Source organism: Hyaloscypha bicolor (assembly GCF_002865645.1).
Source record: "Hyaloscypha bicolor E unplaced genomic scaffold K444scaffold_183, whole genome shotgun sequence".
Taxonomy (NCBI): domain Eukaryota; kingdom Fungi; phylum Ascomycota; class Leotiomycetes; order Helotiales; family Hyaloscyphaceae; genus Hyaloscypha; species Hyaloscypha bicolor.
The window spans coordinates 866,178-890,973 of record NW_020194685.1 but is presented as its reverse complement, the minus strand read 5'-3'; the positions used below and the strand labels follow the sequence as shown (position 1 = coordinate 890,973).

Here is a 24,796-nt window from a genome sequence, read left to right as displayed (position 1 = left end):
TAATAATATATTTCTTTTTATTATTATTATAGAAGTATTTAATAACCTAGCCTAAATCCGGCTATTTATAATACTTCTTAAAGTAAATAAAACTATTTATTATATTATTCTTAATTTTAATTAAGTAAATTATTATAAGTTTAAAATAATTATATATAAATATAACTAGATACTAGTTCCTATTATAGTCTAGTATAAATATTAGACCTATTATATTCGAATAAATTAGGTCTATCTTATATTTTCCCCGCTTAATTAGATAATTATATAGTAATTAATAGCTTTTAAATATAAGATATATTTTATAAATATAATCTAATAAATAATATTTTTCTATAAAATTAATACTTTTATATATAAATAATAAACGGGCTATATTTTATAAATCCAGGTATCTTATATAATTATATTACTAAATAATATTAGTTCGAATTATATAAATTTAAATAATAATAGGTTTCTTAATAAGAGGCTTCTTAATAGCTAAAAAAGCCTTTAATATAAAGAAGATCTATAGAGCTAATAAATAATATAAAATAGAAAAGACTTTAGATAAAGAAAATTACTATAAATAGATATTTAATAAGAGAAAGTTTAAGACAAATAGCTATAAAGCTAGAAAAAAAGAAAAAGAAGAAAAGGAAGAGATTTCTATAATAAAGCAAATAAAAATAAGTTATTATTTAGTTTAATCTAGAAGCTAAAGTTTATATTTTATAAATATATTAATCTTAATCTTATTTATAATCTAATAAATAGCCTCTTCTATAAAAACGGGCTATATTTCTTTTTCTTAAGGATCTAAAATATAGAAATAAAATTAAATAGCTTTATAAATAAATAATACTTAATATTAATTAAGTAAAGAAGTATTAAATAATTACTAGGGCCAGGAATTAGAATTTTAACTATTTTAATTTCTTTAAAACATATATTATTTCTAATACTATTATAAGTATTATATTAGCTTTTCTAAAGCTCGAAGAAATTAGCTAAAATACTTATAATATAATTTATATAGCCTATATTAATAACTTACTTATTTTAGAATAAGTAAAATAGAACTAAAAAAATTTAATTATTTATTAGAATAGAAATAATATTTCCGGATATAAAATTATTAATAGCTATATAATTAATTATTAGAATACCTATATTTATAATATTCGCGATTTATTTAAATAAAGAAAAAGCCTTTAGCTTCTTAAAATCTCTTCTATTTTTATTTATTTATTTCTATTTCTTATTTCAGGCCTTTTATTTATTATTAAATTTCTTTTTAAAACATAAATACTTTAGGAAATACTTAGTCTTTATATAATAGTTCTTATTATAATAAGTACAATAATTAATTATATTAAATAAATAAAAGAAGCCATAAGCTATAAAGGCTATTCTAATATTAATAATTAATAAGAATTCCTATTTTTCCTTATTATAAGCCTTCTAAACTATAGTATTAAATATAATTATAGGAATATTAATAAAGGTAATTAGAATTATAAATTAGATAAATATAGTAATAAAGATATTATATATAGAATTAAGGCCTTAAAAGAAGTAAAAAATAAGCTAAATCTCTAAGAATATAATAGATAAATAAAGGTCTTATAATTTGTAATTAATTTATAAAAGCTAGTTTAAGAAATTAGTAATACTTTTATAATTCCTAAAGTAAAGAATATAAAAGCTTATAGCCAGAATCTTTACTAAAATAGTAAAATATTATATTATTTCTAGTATTATATAGTATATCAAATATATAAGATACGGGTATTTAGACTCTATTTATAAAAGAGAACTAAAGTGCTTGCTATATAGTAAGGATTACGTAACTAAGAATTATTTTTATTCTATCTATAAGAAGAAGAAGAAAAAATGCCCTTATATATATATATATATCTCTTTTTTCGGATTTTTTACTTCTTTTACTTTTACCTAAAAACTTTATTTACCTTTAGACTTTACTTAGTATATCTGATCCACTTAGCCCCAGGCTCTAGAACTTACTATAAATAGAACTAGAATAGGCTAAATGGCTCCCCCCGACTCCCCGGGCTCTGGCCTCTCTAATATTAATTCCTAGGACCTCGGAAAGCTCCTAGAGAGTCCTACGGAATAGCTAGAGCTACCTACTAGCTCCCTACTAGCCCGGTTTAGTCAAGAGGCCCGCTATATCTTTAATTTAACTATAAATCTCATCTCCTCAGACGAACTCGCAGCCTCTTTTTCTTAGCCTAATTTAGCTAGTATAGCTCATTTAAGCCGTATTCAGAACGGGCTAAAGCGAGGCCCTAGCTCTAGTAAGGCTATTAATAAGAAGTACTAAAATCATGAAAACTACTACTAATTCCAGAATCAAGCTTTAAATAAAGTAAAAAGACTAATTCGTAAAGCGCGAGACTTAATAATTAAAGCTATTAGAGTATTCACGTTATATAACTAGTAATCCTATTTACTAGACCTAGTAGAAATCTTTAGGGAATATATAGAATTCGGATATATTTAATATACTAGTACTTTACTAGCCTCTCAAGTTATAAACCTCGAAAATATTACTAAACGGATCGAAATTCAGTTAAGAACTCAAGCTAAACCAGCTACTCAAGCTACTTAAGCTAAAACCACTATCTCCGGAAAGCCTACTTAGGCTAAAATCACTATTCAAGAATTACAAAATCACTTGGTAAAGAACTAGACTTTAGTTTCCTATACTAGAACTAAATCCAAAAATCAGGAAGGAAATTAAGGCCCTAGTACTCGTAATACTAGCTTAAATAGTATATGTAATACTAAAGCTATAGCCCTTTTTAGGAGAAGTATTCTCCTACTAGCTTATATAAAGCAGGCTAACTCGTTTTTTATTATTACTACTCGTAATTTGCTTAATACTATTTTCTGCTTAAAGGAAATTAAGGAATTAGTAATCTCTATAGTTTTTCTTTCTTTAAAGAATAATATTATAATAAATACTATTCCTGAGTTTAACTCTGATTTTTTAGTTTAAAACGAATTAATTATAAAGGAAATACTTCCCTTAATTACTAGTATCTAAAAAGAAGAACTATAATATAAAGTTATTATTTATAATATATTTATTAATAAGTTTAATATACCTAAAGAAATAAACCTAGTTCTAGAAGAGATTAGAATCTTTAATAAAGAACTTTAGCTAATTAGCTAACTTTATTAGGCTACTTTAAAGAAAAAGCGAGATTTAGGCTTATAGAAAGCCGGCTTAATAATAGTAGTATTTCCTACCGAGATTTAAGCTAATAGAGCTATTAAAAATAGACTTCTTATAACCGGAATCTTTACTAAGATAATAAAATACTATATTATCTCTAGTATTATATAATATATTAAATATATAGGATATAGATATTTAGATTCTATTTATAAAAAAGAACTAAAGTGCTTGCTATATAGTAAGAGTCACGTGACTAAGAACCATTTTTATTCTATTTATATAAAGGAGAAAAAAAAAGCCCTTATATAATTACTAAATACTCTAATTACTTAAATATTATTTATTTAACTAGTTCTAGACTATATAAGATCTATTTAGTAATTAAATAAGCTATTACTACTTCTATTATTATTAATAATAAATAGCTATATTAAATAAAGTACTATAAATTAATATAAATTATAGTAGTTCTATTACTAAAAATATCTTATAAATAGCTATAGAAATAAATATTAAAGTTCTTATAATTCAGGAACTTTAAATAATAGCAGGAAATAATAATTAGAAATAATATTTTATTATATATTCTAGCTATTTCTAAATACTCCCGAATTATAGTATTTTAAGGCCTAGAATTCTAGTTTATATAACTCGTGAACTATAAGCTAGTCTAGTTTAAAACTTACTAAATAATTCTAATTACTTAATTATAGACTTAAATCTAAATATACTAAAAATATAACTAATTAATTTCTATAATATAATTTATCTAAAAAACTTTAATAATGTATTAATTATATTAAAAGAGGATATTTTACTTATTATTCTTTATAATAGCTCTCTATTACTAGGTAATTTTAATATATATTATTCTTAATAGAATTTCCTTAAATATTAAAATATTTATATAATCTATTTAATTAATTATATAAAGAATTACTTTTTAAGGCTATTAAATAAAATAAAAGAAAATATCTTCTATAAACCTAATATATCTATTTCTTTTATATTAGACTTAAGTTTTATTACTAGTAAAATAGTAATTAAGATTAAAAACTAGTAAATACTACTAGATTTAGGTTCTAATTACTTCGGGGTACTATTTATTATTAGTAAGTTAACTTATAATTCTAGTTCTAATCTAGTTAGATTTAATACTAAAAAAGCAAACTAGGCTAAATTTATAAGTTATCTTACTAATAGCTTTAAGAATATATTCTTTTTACTAAATAGTATAAATTAAAAACTAGATTTATTAGCTAAAGACTTTATAAATAAAATAATAGAAATAGCTAGTAATAGTATTCCAAAATCTATTACTAGTTTATATTCTAAACCCTAATAAAATAAAGACTTAAAAACCTTATATAAATTAATACTATATTATAATTATAAATATAAAGCTTTAAGGTATATTTTTTATAAATAAGAATTTCAAAATATAAAAAATACTTACTTTAATATTATTAAAAGTATTAAGCTAGTATACTAGAATAAGTTTTTAGAGAATAAAGACTTCTAGTTAATTTTTAAAACTATTCTATAAAATATACTAAAAATACTATATATTAACTTATTTCTAGTATTTTAAATAGTAATTCTAATATATTTAAATTAACTTTCTAAAAGAAATATAATATTTTTAGAATTATACTTTTTCTATTATTCCCGAATACCGAGCCTACTAGTTTAATAAACTATAAGTCTAGCTCCACGTTTATTTTCGGTTTTTTTACTCCCCTGGCTCTCACCCAAGAACTTTATCCACATTCAGAACTCACTCAGTATACCTGATCTACTTAACCCCAGGCTCTAGAACCTACTATTAGTAGAACTAGAGCTAGGCTAAATGGCCCCCCCCCCGACCCCCCGGGCTCTAGCCCCCCTAATATTAACCCCTAGGACCTCGGAGAGCTTCCAGAGAGCCCTACGAAATAGTATTATATTTAAATAATTAAAAGATTATTTATATATTACTTTCTTTAATAATATAAGTTATTATATATTAAATAAAAAATACTAGAACCTTTTTATATAGTATATTACTATATATAGTATTTTATATTTAAAACAAAATCTACTTTAATTAATAATTACTTTAATTATTAAATTTCAAAATTAAAGTAGTAACTAAGAGATTTAAAAAGTCTTTAACTTAAGAATTATTATTCTATAAAAACTTAAATTTTTATATTAAATAGTTAACTAGTAACTATAAATTATAAAAATTAAACTAGCCTTATTAGGCTATTTTATCTCTTATCTAAGAGAGCCCTCTTATAAGTGGCTAAAATCTCTTAGTAAGTTCTTGGCTAATTAAGAACGTGATTTCTTAGTAAGCTCTTAGCTAATTAAGAACGTGACTTGGATTTAGAACTAAGGATTCGGTTTATAAGATCGAGATATCTATTAAGCCATAATTACGATTTAATAAGACATTTATTTAGCCGTTTTATAATTTGATTTCTAATAATCGGTGGATTTATAGGCCGTGCTTATTATAATTAGTAGAGTTGTGAGTTATTCTTGTAGTTTGGTATAGCTAGATTTTATTATTTAAGTAGCTAGATTTCCCCCCTTAGAACCAGAAAATCAAGTACTCGAATAGTACTTCAAAATTACTCTACTCTTTGGTTTATAATTTAAAACCTTACTTTACTTTACTTTAGTCTTTAAGACTTTACCTCTCTATTAATTCCGACTATTCCGATAATATAATAGGGAATAAAGAAGCTAATGAACTAACTAAGCTAGGTACTACTTCTCTTATATTAGAACCTGAATTAGTAAAAATCTTCTTTGCTTTTCTAGGAATTGAAATTAATAAAGTTAAGAAACTAGAGTATAGACTACTTTTAGAATCTTATACTAAACCGAAAACCTAGCTAGAATTATATAGTAATATATATCTATAGAAAGTATCTAGAAAAATAAACCTATCTTTAGGAATATTTAGGCCCCTAGCTAGTATCTTCTTCTAGCTAAAGCTAGGCTACGGATATTTAAAGTCCTATTTATATAGACTAAATATAGTATCTAATAATAAATGCAAATGTAGTAAAACTAAGAATATAAAGTACCTTCTTTTATATTATATATTATATAGGAAGAAATAACTTAGACTATTTAGTCTATTTAAAGAGAGCTTAGAAGCTAGTACTTTTAACCTATAGTTACTATTATATACAGAAATTAGGATATAAAATATACTAGTATTCTTAAAAGAAACTAATATATATATAAGAAAATAGTATATTAAGTAAAGTATAAAAATAGAAGAAGTAGAAATAGGAGAGGAAATAGAGGAGGAAATAGGAGAGAAAATAGGAGAGAAAATAGGAGAAGGGAAATAAGGAAAAAGAGAAATAGGAAATAGGAGAGGAATTATGATTTATATTTATTTTTCTTTATTTCTTTAAGTTTTTTATTCCAGGGATATGTCTCTAATTATTTATTATACCTATATTAGAATTTGGGCTTATATATAAACTATAGAAATATATACTAGCTAGCTAGCCGTACTATATAGTTCTAAACTAATAAAGCACGTTAAAAGGGAAAAAAAAGAAGAAAAAAAGATATAAGAGGTAAATTTATAGCTTTATTATAACTAGCTTGGAACTAATATAAAGTAGTTAGGTAAGATAATTAAATAAATAAATAGCAAGCCGAGCCGCAAAATTAAATAAGAATTTTTCGGCTAATATCTTAATACTATTATAATTAAATTTGCCTATATTTCATATAAATAACTAGTATATATAGAAGTATATTTTGGGATCTTTAAAAATTAAATAAATAGTACTTTTGAGATTTTTTAAGGGTTTTTCAGATATAAGAAAAAGAGAAGAGATCTAAAATCATATAACTATTTCTAGTATTAAGCTTATAATACCTTCTTAATACTAATTATAGCCCGGAAATAATTAAATTTATTTTTTACTAGGGGTTTTATAAGTTCGTTAGCTAGTTACTATTTAGTTAAAATATATTTAAGCTAAACTTACTTATTAGCTATTACTTTCCGGACCTATTTCTCTTTAATATTAATATACTTTATTTATATATAAAATTAATTATTTTTAGTAAGGGTAATTATTTTCTAATTATTTTCTAATTATAATAGTAACTTCCTTTTAATAAAGGGCTTTAGTAAGAAATCTACTAAGCCAAATAATCTCTTTTATAACCTGGGTTTCTATTATTAATTCAGATTTATAAAAGAAGTAGGTAATAATAGCTTGTCTCTTTAATAACTAGCTAATAGCTTTACTATTTATATTAAAAATAAAACCGCTAGTAAAATACTAAATATCTTTATATCTGGCCTAATAAGTATTCGAATAGCTAGTTAATATCTCGAGATTACTATAATAAGTAAATTAATAATTAAAGGTTTTCTTGAAATACTATAAAATTCTTTTAGCTACTATTATATATTTTACTATTAGATTTAAAATAAAGCAGCTAACTATTAAAACTATAAATATAATATCTAGTCGGAATTCGAATATAATATATATAAGAGATTTAATAAGGTACTAGTAGTCTTTAATATCTATAGGGTCTATAATAAAGCCTTTTAATATAGGTATAAGATTAGTATTACTAATATCTATTAGTATAAGTAAGGGTTTATAGTATTTTATACCTGAGTTTTAAAGAACCTTATTTAAGTAAGTAAGAATATTATTTGAAATAAAGTATATAGTTTAGTTAATCTCAAATAACTATTATTCTAAGATAAAAATTAATAGATCTAAGATTATTTATCTAAAAGTATTTTTTTTTTTTTTTTTTTTTTTCTTTTAACGTACTTTATTAGTTTAGAACTATGTAGTACGGCTAGCTAAGCTAGCGTGAGTCTCAGTAGCTTATATGCAGGCCCAAATTCCAATATAGGTAGTAAATAGTTGGGGACATACCCCTGAAACAAAAACTTAAGGAAATAAAGAAAAAATGAGTATAAATCGCAATTCCTCCCCTACTCCCTATTTCCCTTTTCCCTTTTTCCCTATTCCCCTTCTCCTATTTCCTCCCCTATTTCCTCCCCTATTTCCTCCCCTATTTCCTCCCCTATTTCCTCCCTTATTTCCACTTCTTCCACTTCTTCCACTTCTTCCACTTCTTCCACTTCTTCCACTTCTAAAAGTATTTATTTAGGACTTATTTTAGTATATTAATCTCTGCTTATTTATATCTTATAATAAATAGATTATTAATATAAATAGTAATAATAACTTCTTTTTTATAAAAGATACTAGTATTTATATCTAATAATTAGAAGTCTAGCTTTTAAAGAAATTCGGAAAATATATTATATTAGATTCTTAAGGCTTGCTTTAAGCTATAAAGTACTTAATCTAGCTTATATACCTTATTTAATCTATTTCTAAATCCGGTTAGTTATTTTATATAAATAGTTTCTTTAACTTTTCTATAGAGAAATATAATCTTTATATTTATCTAATTAATTTCCTAATCTAAAGCCATAGCTATAGTAAAGATTAATTTATAGTTTATAGGCTTTATTATAGTTATAAAGGTCTTATTAAAGTTAATATCTTCTTGTTATTAATTACTATAGATTACCTAGCAGGCCTTATAGTAAATAATTTATCTAGAGGAATTATATTTATATTTATAAACCTATTTACTAGAAAGAACTATCGGAATAATTGGAATTAATAGGGAGGTAAAGTCTTAAAGACTAAAGTAAAGTAAAGTAAAGTAAGGTTTTAGATTATAAACTAAAGAGTAGAGTGATTTTGAAGTGCTGTTCGAGTACTTGATTTTTTTGGTTCTAAGGGGGGAAATCTAGCTATTTAAATAATAAAATCTAGCTATACCAAACTATAAGAATAACTTATAACTCTACTAATTATAATAAGTATGGCCTATAAATCCACCGATTATTAGAAATCAAATTATAAGACGGCTAAATAAATATCTTATTAAATTGTAATTATGGCTTAATAGATACCTCAATCTTATAAACCGAATCCTTAGTTCTAAATCCAAGTTACGTTCTTAATTAGCTAAGAGCTTACTAAGAAATCACGTTCTTAATTAGCCAAGAACTTACTAAGAGATTTTAGTCACTTATAAGAGGGCTCTCTTAGATAAGAGATAAAATAGCCTAATAAGGCTAGTTTAATTTTTATAATTTATAGTTACTAGTTAATTATTTAATATAAAAATTTAAGTTTTTATAGAATAATAATTCTTAAGTTAAAGACTTTTTAAATCTCTTAGTTACTACTTTAATTTTGAAATTTAATAATTAAAGTAATTATTAATTAAAGTAGATTTTGTTTTAAATATAAAATACTATATATAGTAATATATTATATAAAAAGGTTCTAGTATTTTTTATTTAATATATAATAACTTATATTATTAAAGAAAGTAATATATAAATAATCTTTTAATTATTTAAATATAATAATAATATAACTCTTATAGGAAGCCTTTATTATATATTCTTTTAGATATATTTTATAAATATAAAATATAAGTAATATTTATAAATCTATATCTTAAGCTATTATTTTTAGCTTTTTAAAGTTTTCTTATCTAAAATACTCGAGTTATTTATATTAAATAATATATAGTTCTTTTATTATAAAGATAGTAAGTATATTATATTATAATCTTTATTAGAGAAAATTAAGTATATTAAATACTTACTAGAAATATATTATATAAGTCTATTATTAAATAAGAAAATTATATGTCTTTTTATTATATTCTAGCTATTAGACTTATTTCTTAAGCTTTAAAATATTAATATTAAATTAAAAGAAGTTCTAATATATTACTATTATAAAAGTAATTAAATATGGCAAGTGCTACTAGACTTAGGTTCTGATTACTTTGGGGTACTATTTACTATTAGTAAGTCGACTTATAGCTCTAGTTCTAATCTAGTCAGATTTAATACTAGGAAAGCGGACTGGGCTAAATTTACAAGCTATCTTATTAGTAGCCTTAATAATATGCTCTTTCTACTTACTAGTATACCTGGAAACCATGAACTAGACCTATTAGCTAAAGACTTTACTAATAGAATAGTGGATGCGGCTAGTAATAGTATTCCAAAATCTATTATTAGTTCATATTCTAAATTCTAGTGGAATGAGGACTTAAAGACTTTACGTAAATTAATGCTATACTATAGCCGTAAGTCTAAAGCCTTAGGGTATACTTTCTATAAATAAGAACTCCAAAATATAAAGAATACTTACTTTATTATTATTAAAGGCGCTAAGCTAGCGTATTGGAATAAGTTCTTAGAGAATGAAGACTCCCAGTCGATTTTTAAAGCTATGAAATATACTAAAGATACCTTATATGAACTGATTCCTAGTATTTTTTTTTCCTTTTTTTTTTTTTTTCCTTTTAATGTGCTTTATTAGTCTAGAACTATGTAGCACGGCTAGCTAGCTAGCGTGTGTCTCCGTGGTTTATATACAGGCCCAATTTCCAATATAGGTGTAATAAATGGTTGGGGACGTACCCCTAGAACAGTAATAGTAAGGAAATAAAGAAAATGAGTGTAAATCGCGATTCCTCCCCTATCCCCTATTCCCACTCTCCTATTTCCACATCCCCTATTTCCACCCCTATTTCCACCCCTATTTCCTCCCCTATTTCCTCCCCTATTTCCACCCCTATTTCCTCCCCTATTTCCTCCCCTATTTCTACCCCTATTTCCACTTCTTCCACTTCTACGCTTCGGTCCATATGCCATTTTCTTGTATATATACTAGTCTCTTTTAAGAATACTAGTGTATTCGGTATACTAATCTCCGTATGTAATAGAACTCATAGGTTAAAAGCACTAGCCTCCAAGCTACCCTTAAATAGACTAAATAGTCTAATTCGTTTCTTCTTATATAGCTCGCAATATAAAAGGAGGTGCTTTGCATTCTTAGTCTTGCCATATTTGCATTTGTTATTAGATACTATTTTTAGCCTATATAAATAGGATTTTATATATCCGTGGCCTAGCTTTAATTAGAAGAAGGCACTAGCTAGTAGCCTTAGAGTTCCTAAAGATAGCTATATTTTCTTGGATACTTTCCACGGATATATATTGCTATATGATTCTAGCTAGGTCTTTGGTTTAGTATAAGATTCTAAAAGTAGTCTATATTCTTGTTTCTTAACTTTATTAATTTGGACCCCTAGGAAAGCAAAGGAGGTTTTTACTAATTCAGGTTCTAATATAGGAGAAGTAGTGCCTATTTTAGCTAGCACGTTTGCTTCTTTATTCCCAATTATATCTATATAGCCTGGGACCCAGATTAGTTCTATACTAGCTCCTTTAGCTATAAGGGCTTTAGTAGCTAGTATAGCTCTAATCTATTGACTTTGTCCCGGCTTATTAGAAGAAGTCTTTAATCTTAGTAAACTAGCTTGGTTATCTATATAGATATTATAGAGCTCCCCTCTCTTTGCTTTACTACTAGCGTATTTAATAGCTCTAGTAATGCCTTCTAGTTCTCTATTATAGACTATAGTACTAGCTCCTATATTCTGGCTTTCTCTATATTTAGCTATAACTAGTATATAGGAAGTTTCGTAACTATAGACTACGAGTCCTAGGCCTATTCCGATTCCTTTTTGAGTTTGAGATCTATCTATATATATAGATAATATAGAGCTATTATTATATAAAGTCTTTAAATAGAGATTATGTAATATAGTAGTTTCTTTCTTAGGCTGTCTTGATATAGTGATTTTATAAGGTACTTCTCTGTTCCAGGGAATAAAGTAAAAGTGTCTTATAGTCTCTAAGTCCTTAGGGACTATAAGTTCCTTAATAGAATTGACTATAATTTCAATTTGGGATATTTTAGCTATATGATCTCGAACTAGATCTGTATTTAGACTATAAATAGAGTCTATATCAGAGTTTACTAATTCTAATTACTTAGATTTTTGGAAGGACTTCTTAAACTCTAGTCTAATAGGGTGATTTAGACTTAATTTAAGGATATGGAGGGTATATTAATGACGATTATGGTTTAGCCTTATAATAGGTGGAAGTAAAGCTAATTCGATTTCTATAGGAATAATAGGAGCTGATTTAAATACTCCTAAGGTTTTCCTTAGGGCTAGGTTCTGGATAGCTTATAAAGGCCTAATTTGAGCTTTATTTTCAGTCTTCTACTATAGTAAGGAACCATAGTCTATTATACTAGTAATACAGGCTAAATATAGCTATCTAATTGCAAATGGGAATAAATTATATAATATATTCGTAAGTCTCTAAACCCTATAAAAGGCTTGTTTTGCTTTAGAAGTCCTATAGGCTATATGTTCCTTAAAACTGAGCTTCTCGTTATAGTATATTCCTAGCTATTTAACTATCTTACTAGGGAGAACTATAGCTCCGTTAGGTAGTTTTAAGCTAGGCTTATTTTTGGAATTATTAAAGTAAATAAGCTTAGTTTTATCTATATTAAAGCTAATAGTATTCTTATTCCCTAGCTCAAATATATCCTTTGCTTCTCTTTCTAAAGTCTTTATATTTTATTTAAGACTTTTAGAAGTAGTAGTAAGGGTTATATCGTCTAAATAGGACTTAAAACTAATATTTACTAATCTAAATAGATCTCTGATATAGATTAGGAATAGTATAGGTAATATAGGACTACCTTGTGGAATGCTAGTAAGTATAGACTTAAATGCTTCGATACTATTATTAAAGGCTAGTCTTAATACCCGGTTGTCTAGGAATAATAATACCTAGAGAATAAGGCTAGTAGGTAGTAATAAACTAATTATGATCTGTAATAGCCTATTCTTGGATACGTAATCGAAGGCACCTTTAATATCTAGGAAGAGAGTACTAGTTTTTAGCTTATAGGACTTATTAGTCTTTACTTCATTCTATAGTAATAAAGTAGTATTAATAGCTGACTTATATAGCCTATCTCCTATTTGGGAGGGATATAATAGGTTACTAGTCTCGGCTAAATAACTAAGTCTCTTAGCTAATATTCTCTCAGAAACCTTCCCTAAGTAATTAAGTAAGGAAATAACTCGATATGCTTTAGGTAGGGAATAGTTTGGTTTTCCTGATTTCTTTAGAATAAAGCCAGTAGCTTGTTTCCAGACTTTAGGGTAGTATTCCTTATTAATAAATAAGGAATATAGCCTATAAAAAATGTCTGGAGCAGCTCTATAGGTGTGGACTATAATCTCTTGAGTAACTAAGTCTGGTCCTGGGGTTTTCTCCTTTATCTTAGAAGTATATGTTTGTTCTAGCTTTATTCTGGATAGAATAGGCCAGTTCTACTTTAAACTAGGCCTATAGTTTATTAGGCTAATAGGCTCAGTATTAGGGGGTAGTGGGAAAAGCTTAGCTCTAAAGATATTATACTTCTCTTGGAAAGTTGACTTTAAATTACTATTACTACTATTACTACTATTACTACTATTTCTATTATTACTATTTAAGATACTAGGGATCGGTTTATATAAGGTATCTTTAGTATACTTTATAGCTTTAAAGATTGACTAGGAATCTTTATTCTCTAAGAACTTATTCTAATATGCTAGCTTAGTGCCTTTAATAGTAATAAAGTAGGTATTCTTTATATTTTAGAGTTCTTATTTATAGAGAGTATACCCTGAGGCTTTAGACTTATGGCTATAGTATAGTATTAATTTATATAAAGTCTTTAAGTCCTTATTTTACCAGGGTTTAGAATATGAACTAATAGTAGATTTTGGAATACTATTACTAGCCGTATCCACTATTCTATTAGTAAAGTCTTTAGCTAATAGATCTAGTTTATGGTTTCCAGGTATACTAGTAAGTGGAAAGGGTATATTATTAAGGCTACTAATAAGGTAGCTTGTAAATTTAGCCCAGTTCGCTTTCCTAGTATTAAATCTGACTGGATTAGAACTAGAGCTATAAGTCGACTTACTAATAGTAAATAGTACCCCAAAGTAATTAGAACCTAAGTCTGGTAGTACTTGCTAGTCTTTAATCTTAGTTACTATTCCACTAGTAGTAAAACTTAAGTCTAATATAGAAGAAGTGGACATATTAGGCCTATAGAAGGTACTTTCCCCTATTTTATTTAATAGCCTTAGAGAATGGCTTTTTATATAGCTAATTAAATAGATTATATAATTGCTTTGAGGCCTTAGGGGATCCCACCAAGGATAATATATATTAAAATCGCCTAGTAATAAAGAGCTATTAAAGAGAGTAGTAGGTAAAATATCCTCTCTTAATATAGTTAATATACTATTAGGGTCTTCTGGGTAAATTATATTATAGAAATTAATTAGCTGCATTTTTAGTATACCTAGACTTAAGTCTATAATTAGGCAATCTGGATTACTTAGTGAGTTTTGAGCTAGGCTAGCCTGTAATTCACGGGCTATGTAAATTAAGGTTCTAGGTCTCAAGGTACCGTAATTCGGGAGTATTTAATAATAGCTCGAGTATATAATGGAATGATATTTCCGATTATTACTATTTCTTGCTATTACCTATAGTTCCTGGATTACTAGGACTTTAATATCTAATTCTATAGCTGTTTACAAGACGTTTTTAGTAGTAGTTCCATTACGATTCATATTAAATTATAGTACTTTAATATAGTTACTTATTAATAGTAATAATAGGAATTATAGTAGCTTTAATAGCTAAGTACACTTCACATAGCTTGGAATTAGCTAAATGTATAGTACTTAAATAATTAGAGCATTTAGTAATTATATAGAGGCACTTTTTACCCTTCTTTTTATAGATAGAGTAAAAATAGTTCTTAGTCACATGACTTTCCCTATATAGTAAATACTTAGGTTCTTTTTTGCAAATAGAATCTAAGTACTCGTACCCTGTACACCTAGTATACTATATAGTACTAGAGATAGTATGATATTTTACTACCTTAGCAGAGATTCCGGCTATAAGGAGTCTATTTTTAATAGCTCTATTAGCTTGGATCTCGGTAGGGAATACCACTACTACTAAACCGGCTCGCTAGAGGCCTAAGTTTCTCTTTTCCTTAGAAGTGGCCCAATAAGGCTAGCCAATAGGCTCTAGTCCTTTATTAAAGGTCTTGATCTCTTCTAGGACTAAGTCCATTCCTTCGGGTATATCAAACTCACGAATAGGTATACCATAAATAATAACTTTATACCATAGTTCCCCTTTTTATATACTTTTAACTAAGGGAAGCACCCCCTTTATAATCTCAATATTTGAAACCAGAAAATCAGAGTTAAACTCAGGGGTAGTATTTACTATAATATTACCCCTTAAGGAAAAAGAGACCATAGAGATTACTAATCCCTTGATTCCCTTAGAGCAGAAAGTAGTATTAAGCAAATTACAGGTAGAAATAGCTAAAAAGGAAATAGCCTACTCTATATGAGCTAGTAGGAAGGTGCATTTCCTAGAGAGGGCTATATTTTTAGTATTACATATACTATATAAGCTAGTATCACGAGCACTAGTCGTATTAGTACCACGAGCACTACCGCTACTAGTAAGTATACTAGTGCCATTTCCTCCCTGATTTTTAGACTTAGTATGTAATACTAAAGTCCAGTCCTTGTCTTTTGCCGAGTGTATAGGTTCTTGACTAGCCACACTAGCCCAAGTAGGCTTAGCTTATATAGCTTATATAGGCTTCATAGGGGTAGTTTTTGCTTGGGTTCTTGCTTGAATTTCGATCCATTTAGTGGCATTTTCAAGGTTCGCTACTTGAGAGGCTAGTAAAGTACTAGTATAGCGGATACGGCCGAATTCAGTATATTCTCTAAAGATTTCTACTAGATCTAGTAGTTGAGATTACTGGTCATATAACGTAGTAATACTAATAGCTTTGACTATTAAGCTTCGGGCTTTGCGGATTAGTAGTTTAGCTTTGTTCGAAGCTTGGTTCTAATATTAGTAGTAGTTTCCGTGGTTTTGGTATTCCTTATTAATATTGCTATTAATATCGCTCGAGCTAGGGCCACGCTTTAGCCCGTTTAGTGTGCGGCTCTGGCGATTCGCACTAGCCTGATTAAGCTGAGAAAAAGGGGCTATGAGTTCGTCTGAGGATATGGGGTTCGTAGTTAAATCGAAGGCGAACTAGGAACCCGGGGGGAATCGAGGTAATGGGGGGCTAGTGGGTAGCTCTAGCTCCGAGCTAGGGCTCTCAGGGAGTTCTCCGAGGTCCTGGGGGTCGATATTAGGGGGGCTGGAGCCCGGGGGATCCGGGGGGGCCATTTAGCCGGCTCTAGTTCTACTTATAGTAGGTTCTAGAGCTTGGGGCTAAGTGGATTAGGTATACTGAGTGAGTTCTATAGGTAGGTGAAGTGTGTATCTGAAAGTAAGAGGGGTAAAAAAACCGAAAATAAATTGTTTTGGATCCCTAGTATCTTAAGTAGTAATAGTGGAAATAGTAGTAATAGTAGTAATAGTAATTTAAAGTCGACTTTCCAAGAGAAGTGTAATATCTTTAGAGCTGAGCTTTTCCTATTATCCCCTAATACTGAGCCTATTAGCCTAATAAACTATAGGCCTAGTTTAAAGTAGAACTGGCCTATTCTATCTAAAATAGAGCTAGAATAAGTATACATCTCTAAGATAAAGGGGAAAACCCCAGGACTAGACTTAGTTACTTAAGAGATTATAGTTCACGCTTATAGAGCTGCTCTAGACATTTTTTATAGGCTATATTCCTTATTTATTAATAAGGGGTATTACCCTAAAGTCTAGAAACAAGCTACTAGCTTTATTCTAAAGAAATTAGGAAAACCAAACTATTTCCTACCTAAAGCATATTGAGTTATTTCCTTACTTAATTGTTTAGGGAAGGTTTCTAAGAGAATATTAGCTAAGAGACTTAGTTATTTAGCCGAGACTAGTAACCTATTACATTCTTCCTAAATGAGAGGTAGGCTATATAAGTTAGCTATTAATACTGCTTTATTACTATAGAATGAAGTAGAGACTAATAAGTCCTATAAGCTGAAAACTACTATTCTCTTCCTAGATATTAAAGGTGCCTTTGATTACGTGTCCAAGAATAGGCTATTATAGATCATGATTAGTTTATTACTACTTACTAGCCTTATTCTCTAGGTATTGTCGTTCCTAGATAACCGAGTATTAAGACTAGCTTTTAATAATAGTATAGAAGTATTTAAGTCTATATTTACTAGTATTTCACAAGGGAGTCCTATATTACCTATACTATTCCTGATCTATATCCGAGATCTATTTAAATTAGTAAATATTAGTTTTAAGTCCTATTTAGACGATATAACTCTTACTATTATTTCTAATAGTCTTAAAAAGAATATAAAGACCCTAGAACGGGAAGTAAAGGATATAGTCGATTTAGGGAAAAAGAATACTATTAGCTTTAATATAGATAAAACTGAGCTTATTTATTTTAATAATTCCAAAAATAAGCCTAGTCTAAAACTACTTAATAGGGAACTAGTTTCCCCTAGTAAAGTAGTCAAATGGCTAGGGATCTATTTCGATAAAAACCTCAGATTTAAGGAATATATAGCCTATAGGGCTTCCAAAGCAAAACAAGCCTTTTATAGGATATAGAGACTTATAAATATATCATATGGTTTATTCCCTTTTATAATTAGATAGCTATATTTAGCCTGTATTACTAGTATAATAGACTATGGTTCTATACTATGGTGGAAGACTGAAAATAAAGCTCAGATTCGGCCTTTATAGGCTATTTAAAACCTAGCCCTAAGGAAGACTTTAGAAGTATTTAAAACTGCCCCTATTATTCCTATAGAGGTCGAATCAGCTTTAGCTCCACCTATTATAAGGCTAAACCATAGTTGACGTTAATATGCCTTCCAAATCCTTAAACTAAGTCTAAAACACCCTATTAGACTAGAGTTCGAGAAGTTCTTCCAAAGATCTAGGGATTTAGAAGTAATAGAATCTGATATAGACTCTATTTATAGTCTAAATACTAATCTAAAGCAAGATTGCTTGGCTAAAAAGTCTCAAATAGAAACTATAGTGGATTCTATTAGTAATCTAGTAGACCCTAGAGATCTAGAGATTATAAGACACTTTTACTTTGCTCCCTGGAACAGAGAAGTACCTTATAAAATTACTATATCAAAATAGCTAAAGGAAGAGACTACTATATTACATAATTTCTATCTAAAGACTTTATATAATAATAGCTCCGTACTATCTATATATATAGACGAATCTCAGACTAAAAAAGGAATCGGAGTAGGCCTAGGGCTTGTAGTTTATAGTTACGAAACTCCTTATATTCCGGTCATAGCTAAATATAGAGAAAGCCAGAATATAGGAGCTAGTACTATAGTCTATAACGGAGAACTAGAAGGCGTTACTAGGGCTATTAAATATACTAGTAGTAAAGTAAAGAGAGGGGAGCTTTTTAATATCTATATAGATAACCAAGCTGGTTTACTAAGATTAAAAACTCCGTCTAATAAACCTGGCCAAAGCTAACAGATTAGAGCTATATTAGCTACTAAGGCCCTTAAAGCTAAAGGAGCTAATATAGAACTAATCTGGGTTCCAGGGCATATAGATATAATAGGGAACGAAGAAGCTAATGAGCTAGCTAAGCTAGGCACTACTTCTCCTATATTAGAACCTGAATTAGTAAAAACCTCCTTTGCTTTCCTAGGGGTCGAAATTAATAAAGTTAAGAAACTAGAGTATAGACTACTTTTAGAATCTTATACTAAACCGAAAACCTAGCTAGAATCATATAGTAATATATATCCGTGGAAAGTAACCAGAAAAATAAACCTACCTATAGGAATACTTAGGCCTATAGCTAGTGCCTTCTTCTAGCTAAAGCTAGGCCACGGATATTTAAAGTCCTATTTATATAGGCTAAAAATAGCATCTAATAATAAATGCAAATGTGGCAAAACTGAGAATACAAAGCACCTCCTTTTATATTATATACTATATAGAGAGGAACGTTTTAGACTATTTAGTCTATTTAAAGGGAGCTTGGAAGCTAGTACTTTTAACCTACGGTTACTATTACATACGGAAATTGGGATATTAAATATACTAGTATTCTTAAAAGAAACTAGTATATATATAAGAAAATGGCATATTAAGCGAAGCGTGGAAGTGGAAGAGGTAGAAGTAGTAGAAATAGGGGGGGAAATAGAAGAGGAAATAGGGGAGGAAATAGGGGAGGAAATAGGGGAGGAAATAGGGGAGGAAATAGGGGAGGAAATAGGGGAGGAAATAGGAGAGGGGGAATAGAGAAAAAGGGAAAAGGGAAATAGGGAATAGGAGAGGAATTTGTGATTTATACTTATTTCTTTATTTCCTTAAGTTTTTGTTTCAGGGGTACGTTCCCAACCATTTATTACACCTATATTGGAATTTGGGCCTGTATATTAGCTACTGAAACACACGCTAGCTTAGCTGGCCGTGCTATATAGTTCTAAACTAATAAAGTATGTTAAAAGGGAAAAAAAAAAAAAAAAAAAAATAGACTTAAATGCTTTAATACTATTATTAAAGGCTAGTCTTAATACCCGGTCATCTAGGAACAATAATACCCAGAGAATAAGGCTAGTAAATAGTAATAAACTAATTATAATCTGTAATAGCCTATTCTTGAATACGTAATTAAAGGCACCTTTAATATCTAGGAAGAGAGTACTAGTTTTCAGCTTATAGGACTTATTAGTCTCTACTTCATTCTATAATAATAAAGTAGTATTAATAGCTGACTTATATAGCCTACCTCCTATTTGGGAGGGGTATAATAGGTTACTAGTCAAAAACACAACTTTTTTTCCGGTTTTTTTTTTTTTACTTCCCTTACTTTCACACCCACACTTCACCCACCTTCAGAACTCACTCAATACACCTCAGCCCTTTGGCCCCAGGCTCTAGAACCTACTATAAGTAGAGCTAGAACAGGCTAAATGGCCCCCCCTGACCCCCCGGGCTCCAGCCCCCCTCCCATTAACTTTCAAGAGCTCGGAGAGCTTCCAGAGGGCCCTAGCGAGGAACTAGAGCTACCCACTAGCTCCCTACTAGCCCGGTTTAGCCAGGGAGCTTAATCCGTATTCGATTTAGCTACAAATCCAATCTCTTTAGACGAACTCGCAGCCCCTTTTCCTCAGCCTAATTTAGCTAGTGCGGCTCGACTGAGCCGCCTCCAGAACGGGCTAAAGCGTGGCCCTAGCGCGAGCGATATTAATAGTAATATTAATAAGGAATACTAAAACCACGGAAACCACTACTAATACCAAAATCAAGCTTCGAATAAAGCTAAATTACTAATTCGTTAAGCCCGGGACTTAATAGTCAAAGCTATTACTATTACCCCGTTATATGACCAGTAATCTCGACTACTAGATTTAGTAGAAATCTTTAGGGAATATACAGAATTCGGCCGTATCCGCTATACTAGTACTTTACTAGCTTTATAGGTAGCGAACCTCGAAAATGCCACTAAACGGATCGAAATTTAGTCAAGAACTCAAGCCAAGCTAGCTACTCAAGCTAAAACTACCTCCGAAAAGCCTACTTGGGCTAAAATCGCTACTTAAGAACCACAAATATACTCGGAATCACGCTCGGAAAAGGACTGGACTTTAGTATCACATACTAAGTCTAAAAATCAGGGAGGAAAAGGCCCTAGTATACTTACTAGTAGCGGTAGTGCTCGTGGCACTAATAAACCACCTAGTGCACGTGATACTAGTGGTTCTGGTGCTCGTAATACCAGATCTATAGCCCTCTCTAGGAAATGCACCTTCCTATTAGCTTATATAGAGCAGGCTAGCTCGTTCTCTGCTATTTTAACTCGCAATTCGCTTAATACTGCTTTCCGCTCTAAGGGAATCAAGGGACTAGTAATCTCTACGGTTTCTCTTTCCTCGAAGGGTAATATTATAGTTAATACTACTCCCGAATTCAACTCTGACTTTCTGGTTCAAAATCAAGCTATTATAAAGGGGGTGCTTCCCTTAGTTACAAGCATATAAAAAGGAGAACCTTAGTATAAAGTTATTATTTACGGTCTATCTATTTATAAGTTTAATATACCCGAAGGAATAGACTTAGTCCTAGAAGAAATCAAGACCTTTAATAAGGGACTAGAGCCTATTAGCCAGCCCTATTAGGCTACTTCTAAGGAGAAAAGAGACTCAGGCCTCTAGCGAGCCGGTTTAGTAGTAGTGGCATTCCCTACCGAGATTCAAGCTAATAGAGCTATTAAAAATAGACTTCTTATAGCCGGGATCTCTACTAAAGTAGTAAAATACCATACTATTTCTAGTACTATATAGTATACTAGGTATACAGGGTACGGGCACTTAGATTCTATTTGCAAAAAGGAACCTAAGTGCTTACTATGTGGTGAGGGTCACGTGACTGAGAACCATTTTTGCTCTATCTATAAGAAGAAAGGTAAAAAATGCCCCTATATAACTACTAAATGCTCTAATTGCTTAAGTACTGCCTACTTAGCTAGTTCTAAGCTATGTGAGGTTTACTTAGTAATTAAAAAAGCTACTACTACTATGATTCCTACTATTACTATTAATAAGTAGCTATATTAAAGTACTATAAGTTAATGTGAATCGTAATAGCTCTACTACTAAAAACGTCTTGCAAACAGCTATAGAACTGGATATTAAAGTCCTAGTAATCCAGGAGCCTTGGGTAATAGCAGGGAATAATAATCGGGAATATCGTTCTATTATATACTCTAGCTATTTCCAAATACTCCCGAATTACGGTACCCTGAGGCCTAGAACCCTATTTTATATAGCTTGCGAACTGTAAGCTAGTCTAGCCTCAAACTCACCAAGTAATCCTGATTACTTAATTATAGACTTAAGTCTAGGTATACTAAAAATGCAGCTAATTAATTTCTATAATGCAATTTACCCAGAAGACCCTAATAGTATATTGACTATATTAAGAGAGAATATCTTACCTACTATTCTCTATAATAGCTCTCTATTACTAGGTGATTTTAATATATATTATCCTTGGTAGGATTCCCTTAAACCTCAAAGCAGTTATATAGTTTATTTAATTAGCTATATAGAGAACCATTCTCTAAGGCTATTAAATAAACTAAGGGAAGGTACCTTCTATAGACCTAATATATCTATTCCTTCCGTATTAGACTTAAGTTTTGCTACTAGTGGAATAGTAACTAAGATTAAAGACTGGCAAGTGCTACCAGACTTAGGTTCTAATTACTTCGGGATTCTATTTACTATTAGTAAGTCGACTTATAGCTCTAGTTCCAATCCAGTCAGATTTAATACTAAGAAAGCGGACTGGGCTAAATTTACAAGCTACCTTATTAATAGCCTTGAGAATATGCCCTTTCTACTTACTAGTATACCTGGAAACCATGAACTAGACCTATTAGCAGAAGACTTTACTAATAGAATAGTGGAAGTAGCTAGTAATAGTATTCTAAAATCTACTACTAGTCCGTATTCTAAACCCTGGTGGAATGAGGACTTAAAGACCTTATGTAAATTAATGCTATACTATAGCCGTAAGTCTAAAGCTTTAGGGTATACTCTCTATAAATAAGAACTCCAAAATGCAAAAAACACCTATTTTAATACTATTAAGAGTACTAAGCTAGTATACTGGAATAAGTTCTTAGAGAATAAAGACCCCCAGTCGATTTTTAAAGCTATGAAATATACTAAAGATACTATATATTAACCTATTCCTAGTATCTTAGATAATAGTTCAAATGAGCTAAAATCGACTTTCCAAGAGAAGTATAATATCTTTAGAACTATGCTTTTCCCACTACCCCCTATTACTAAGCCTACTAGTTTAATAAACTATAGGTCTAGCTCAAAGTAGGACTGGCCTATTTTGTCTAAAATAGAGCTAGAATAAGCCTGTACTTCTAAGGTAAAGGGGAAAACCCCTGGACCAGACTTAGTTACTCAAAAGATTATAGTCCATACTTATAGAGCTTCTCCAGATATCTTTTATAGGCTATACTTCTTATTTATTAATAAGGAATACTATCCTAAAGTCTGGAAACAAGCTACTGGCTTTATTCTAAAGAAATTAGGGAAACCAAACTATTTCCTACCCAAAATATATTAAGTTATTTCCCTATTTAATTGCTTAGGGAAGGTTTCTGAGAGAATACTAGCTAGGCGACTTAGCTATTTAGCCGAGACTAGTAACCTACTGCACTACTCCCAAATGGGAGATAGGCTTCACAAGTTAGCTATTAATACTACTTTACTATTATAAAATGAGGTAGAATTAAATAAGTCCTATAAGCTGAAAACTAGTACTCTCTTCCTAGATATTAAAGGCGCCTTTGATCACGTGTCCAAGAATAGGCTATTACAGATTATAATTAGTTTATTACTACCTACTAGCCTTATTCTATAGGTATTATTATTCCTAGACGACCGAGTATTACGACTAGCTTTTAATAATAGTATTGAAGTATTTAGGTCTATACTTACTGGCATTCCACAAGGCAGCCCTATATCCCCTATATTATTCCTTATCTATATTCGAGACTTATTTAAGTTAGTAAATATTAAATTCAGATCCTATTTAGATAATATATCCCTTATTACTGCTTCTAAAAGTCTAAAGAAAAATATTAAGACTCTAGAAAAAGAAGTAAAGGATATAGTCGATTTAGGGAAAAAGAATACTATTAGCTTTAATATAGATAAAACAGAGCTTATTTATTTTAATAATTCCAAAAATAAGCCTAGTCTAAAACTACCTAATAGGGAACTAGTTTCCCCTAGTAAAGTAGTCAAATGGCTAGGGATCTATTTCAATAAAAATCTCAGATTTAAGGAACATATAGCCTATAGGGCTTCCAAAGCAAAACAAGCCTTTTATAGGGTATAGAGACTTACGAATATATTGCATAGCTTATCCCCTTTTGTAATTAGACAGCTATATTTAGCCTGTATTACTAGTATAATAGACTATGGTTCTATACTATGGTGAAAGACTGAAAGCAAAGCTCAAATTCGGCCTTTATAGGCGATTCAAAACCTAGCCCTAAAGAAAACCCTAGGAGTATTTAAAACTGCTCCTATTATTCCTATAGAGGTCGAATTAGCTTTAGTTCCACCTATTATAAGGCTAAACCATAGTCGATATCAATATGCCTTCCGTATCCTTAAACTAAGTTTAAAACACCCTATTAGACTAGAGTTCGAGAAGTTCTTCCAAAGATCCCGTAATTTAGAACTAGTAGAATCTAATATAGACTCTATTTATAGTCTAAATACTAATCTAAAGCGAAATCATATGGCCAAAAAGTCTCAAGTAGAAACTATAGTAGACTCTATTAGTAATCTAATAGACCCTAAAGACCTAGAGACTATAAGACACTTTTATTTTGCCCCTTGGGACAGAGAAGTGCCTTATAAAATCACTATATTAAAAGAGCTAAAGGAAGAGACTACTATATTATATAACTTCTATCTAAAGACTTTATATAATAATAGCTTTATACTATTTATATATATAGATAGATCTCAAACTAAAAAAGGACTTGGAATAGGCCTAGGGCTCGTAGTTTATAGTTATGAAACCCCTTA

At 29.4% G+C, this 24,796-nt stretch overlaps 2 protein-coding genes across 2 annotated transcripts; one reads left to right on the top strand and one right to left on the bottom strand.

Annotated features, from left to right (window-relative positions):
- Window positions 1-15,251: 15,251 nt before the first annotated feature.
- Window positions 15,252-15,581, bottom strand: K444DRAFT_547569 (uncharacterized protein; the record flags this gene model as incomplete). Its single annotated transcript, XM_024876315.1, is given in 2 exon segments — window positions 15,252-15,376; window positions 15,389-15,581. Coding segments are annotated over 2 exon segments (318 nt in total), but the record flags the coding sequence as incomplete, so codon positions are not given.
- A 5,384-nt stretch (window positions 15,582-20,965) lies between these two features.
- On the top strand, window positions 20,966-21,346 carry K444DRAFT_546957 (uncharacterized protein; the record flags this gene model as incomplete). Its single annotated transcript, XM_024876268.1, has 2 exons — window positions 20,966-21,193; window positions 21,224-21,346. Coding segments are annotated over 2 exons (351 nt in total), but the record flags the coding sequence as incomplete, so codon positions are not given.
- Window positions 21,347-24,796: the final 3,450 nt, after the last annotated feature.